The sequence below is a fragment of the Helianthus annuus genome, chromosome 14 (assembly GCF_002127325.2).
Source record: "Helianthus annuus cultivar XRQ/B chromosome 14, HanXRQr2.0-SUNRISE, whole genome shotgun sequence".
NCBI classification, from domain to species: domain Eukaryota; kingdom Viridiplantae; phylum Streptophyta; class Magnoliopsida; order Asterales; family Asteraceae; genus Helianthus; species Helianthus annuus.
In genome coordinates, this window is record NC_035446.2 from 92,404,178 (window position 1) to 92,407,227 (window position 3,050).

Genomic DNA, 3,050 nt, shown 5'->3' on the forward strand with positions numbered 1-3,050 from the left:
TAATTTTTTTTAACAAAACTATGTTAGTGTTTTCGTTTAATTGATTGTCTCGATATATTTTTTTAGATCGTATTATAAGTAGTATGTACAAGTAACCTAAATACATGCATACATGTTATGAAACTAAAAAATATTTGATTTAACGCCCCACAATGCAGGCGGGCATAGGTGTAATTTTTATTCGTCCAGACATGCCTGGTACATGCTCATTTGTCCTGAAAAATTACAATTTTGCTCCCAGTTTAAAATTATAGTCTTCCCATCGTTTTAGTTTTTTTTTTTTTTTTAAAGTATGGTAGTGTTTTTGTTTTAATTGGTTGACTCGATGTAATTTTTTTTAGATCGTATCATGATTAGTATGTACAAGTAACCGAAATACAGACATACATGTTATGAGAGAGAAATATTCGGCTTATTGCCCCGCAACACGGACCGGCGAAAAACTAGTATATATTCAAAGCGAAAGATTTTTTATATTATCAACTCAACTCACCTCCCTTCAAGAAAAGAGACAGAAGAAAACGCGTCATATCCTCCCTCATGCGCACACCTTGGGACTTTTGTGAGCCGCCATACGGAGGCGTTGACGTCCTCGTATCAATATGGAATTAATGTACCGACTCCGATTGCTATAAATAGGGTTGAATCATGCGGTTCATTTCATCAATCAATCAGTACGTACAAGAAGATATTAAATTTAAAAGAAAGTTCGATCGAAAATGGCAAGCAGAGTACCAAGAAGGCATTTGGGTTCACAGGGTTTAGAGGTCTCAGCTCTGGGTTTAGGCTGCATGGGCATGTCCGATCTCTACGGAGCTCCCAAACCTGAACCCGACATGATCAAGCTCATCCACCACGCCATTAACTCTGGTGTTACCCTCCTCGACACATCCGATGTCTACGGCCCCAAAACCAACGAAATTCTTCTCGGCAAGGCTTTGAAAGGGGGGATGAGGGACAAAGTGGAGCTGGCTACCAAATTCGGGATCAAACTCGACGGTTCGTGGCAGGTCCAAGGCGATCCCGCCTATGTCAGGGCTGCTTGTGAAGCTAGCCTCAAGCGACTTGGCGTCGATTGCATCGATCTCTATTATCAGCACAGGATTGACACCAGTGTGCCAATCGAAATCACGGTTAGTTTACATGATCCTGGTTTTTTTACATAGATTTTCCAAAAAAAGTACATATTATGCTTAGGATTGTGGGGGAGGTTCTATAAAAGTTAATGTATAGATCTGTTACTTTTACTATTTAATTACTTATGATAATAAATTTTGAAAAATAAGTGACTAGGTGGTCCAATAATTATTTATGTGTTCGTAATTGTTGCATGGATTCTTCTAGTGAATTCTTCAATCAAAGAAAGAGATCAAGTTGTTTAGATTTATGCTTTGTTTTTGTTAATAGACTAGCTTTTGATGTTTCGTTTTTGTTTATAGATGGGTGAACTAAAGAAGCTAGTGGAAGAAGGTAAAATTAAATATGTTGGATTATCAGAGGCATCAGCATCGACCATTAGAAGAGCACATGTTGTGCATCCAATTACTGCGGTACAATTGGAATGGTCCTTACAGTCACGAGATGTAGAAGAAGAAATTATTCCCACTTGCAGGTGTAATATCGTCTTTCCTCTTCTTTTTCTATATCATAATTAATGAAGTATCCAAACTTTCAAAGTTTCTAACGTTCATCATACTCTTTCAGAGAACTTGGGATAGGGATTGTTGCATACAGTCCTTTAGGACGTGGTTTTTTCTCACATGGCCCAAAAATGTTGGAGAAGTTGGAAGAAAGTGACGCCCGTAAGGTATGTTGTCTACACCATTTTTGTTTTAATTCTTTTCCAATACCGTTCGGTTCCTTCCATCGATCCATTGCAATAAAAAGATGTTAAACATTACAAATCGACTATTTTCCAATATCGTTTGGTTCCTTCCCCGTGTCGAAAGATGTTGGAGAAGCTAGAATAAAGTTAGGAAATGTTTTTATCTTTTTCCCTTGGATGTTGGAGAAGCTAGAATAAAGTTAGGAAATGTTTTTAACTTTTTCCCTTGGAATTTTTCATAAAAAATATCTCCTTAACTGGTGTAAGTTATATGTATATTTGTTTAAATGCCTTAAGTGTTGAAATTAACATCAAGTTTGCATGTATTAATGTTTGGCAGCATTTGCCAAGGTTGCAACCTGAAAATCTTGAACACAACAAGATCATGTACGAGAGGATTAATGACCTAGCGACAAAGAAAGGGTGCACAACTTCACAGCTAGCATTAGCCTGGGTTCTCCACCAAGGAAATGATGTTGTGCCTATTCCAGGTACCACCAAGATAGAAAATTTTGAACACAACATCGGAGCTTTATCTGTTAAGCTAACACCAGAAGATATGGCCGAACTTGAATCTATCGCCTCACCTGATTCAATCAAAGGCGATCGATATGGTGCAGGTTTTAAAACATTTAAGGACTCTGAGACTCTTCCATTATCGGCATGGAAAGCTTAATAAACCATACGACTGTTTTGTTTATTCGGGTGCTCCTATACCCATAATATCTTATTTGTTTCCTTTTAAGAGATGTCTTTTACTTTTTAATCCTTAGTTGAACTTGATCAACGTTTAATTTACTATTGCATGTAATTTTGAGAAGAATAAATAAAGGCAGGGTTTTTTTTAAAGTGCATGCTTGAGCTGGTGTTTTTGATGTATGGCCCTACGTGGCCGGTACCATTTTTTAGGGTCACTTAAACTCCACCATAATTTATATTTGCGAAAGAAATAATTAAAAGACAGATTTAGCAAATTTACAAATAAAGAATTATCACTCGCAATTTTCGTCTCAAATTAATGACTAATTAAGCAATCGTTAAAGAGAACGATAGTATTAGCAACCAATTTAGGGTGAATTTAGCTTTTATATAACGATGTTTCCAAATGGTTTTAAAGGATGTATTAAAATATATGATTTAATTGGCACGGATGTTTTAATCTATAAAAGCATCGCTATGTAATGAGAAGTTGAACTTGGTGTATGACTACACCTCAACTGCAATT

At 36.5% G+C, this 3,050-nt stretch overlaps 1 protein-coding gene across 1 annotated transcript; it reads left to right on the top strand.

Moving 5' to 3' along the window:
- Positions 1-567: 567 nt before the first annotated feature.
- LOC110908668 (probable aldo-keto reductase 4) lies at positions 568-2,674 on the top strand. The gene is made up of 4 exons (XM_022153624.2): positions 568-1,133; positions 1,440-1,612; positions 1,705-1,807; positions 2,166-2,674. Exons 1-4 carry the CDS (start codon positions 720-722, stop codon positions 2,499-2,501), a joined length of 1,026 nt encoding a protein of 341 aa, XP_022009316.1. The 5' UTR covers positions 568-719; the 3' UTR covers positions 2,502-2,674.
- Positions 2,675-3,050: the final 376 nt, after the last annotated feature.

Bases quoted from the DNA above. Each gene is read 5' to 3' on its own strand.
- LOC110908668 (XM_022153624.2), top strand. From the start codon at position 720: ATGGCAAGCAGAGTACCAAGAAGGCATTTGGGTTCACAGGGTTTAGAG. The intron at 1,134-1,439 runs GTTAGTTTACAT...TTTTGTTTATAG, and splicing joins GTGTGCCAATCGAAATCACG to ATGGGTGAACTAAAGAAGCT. The intron at 1,808-2,165 runs GTATGTTGTCTA...AATGTTTGGCAG, and splicing joins AAGAAAGTGACGCCCGTAAG to CATTTGCCAAGGTTGCAACC.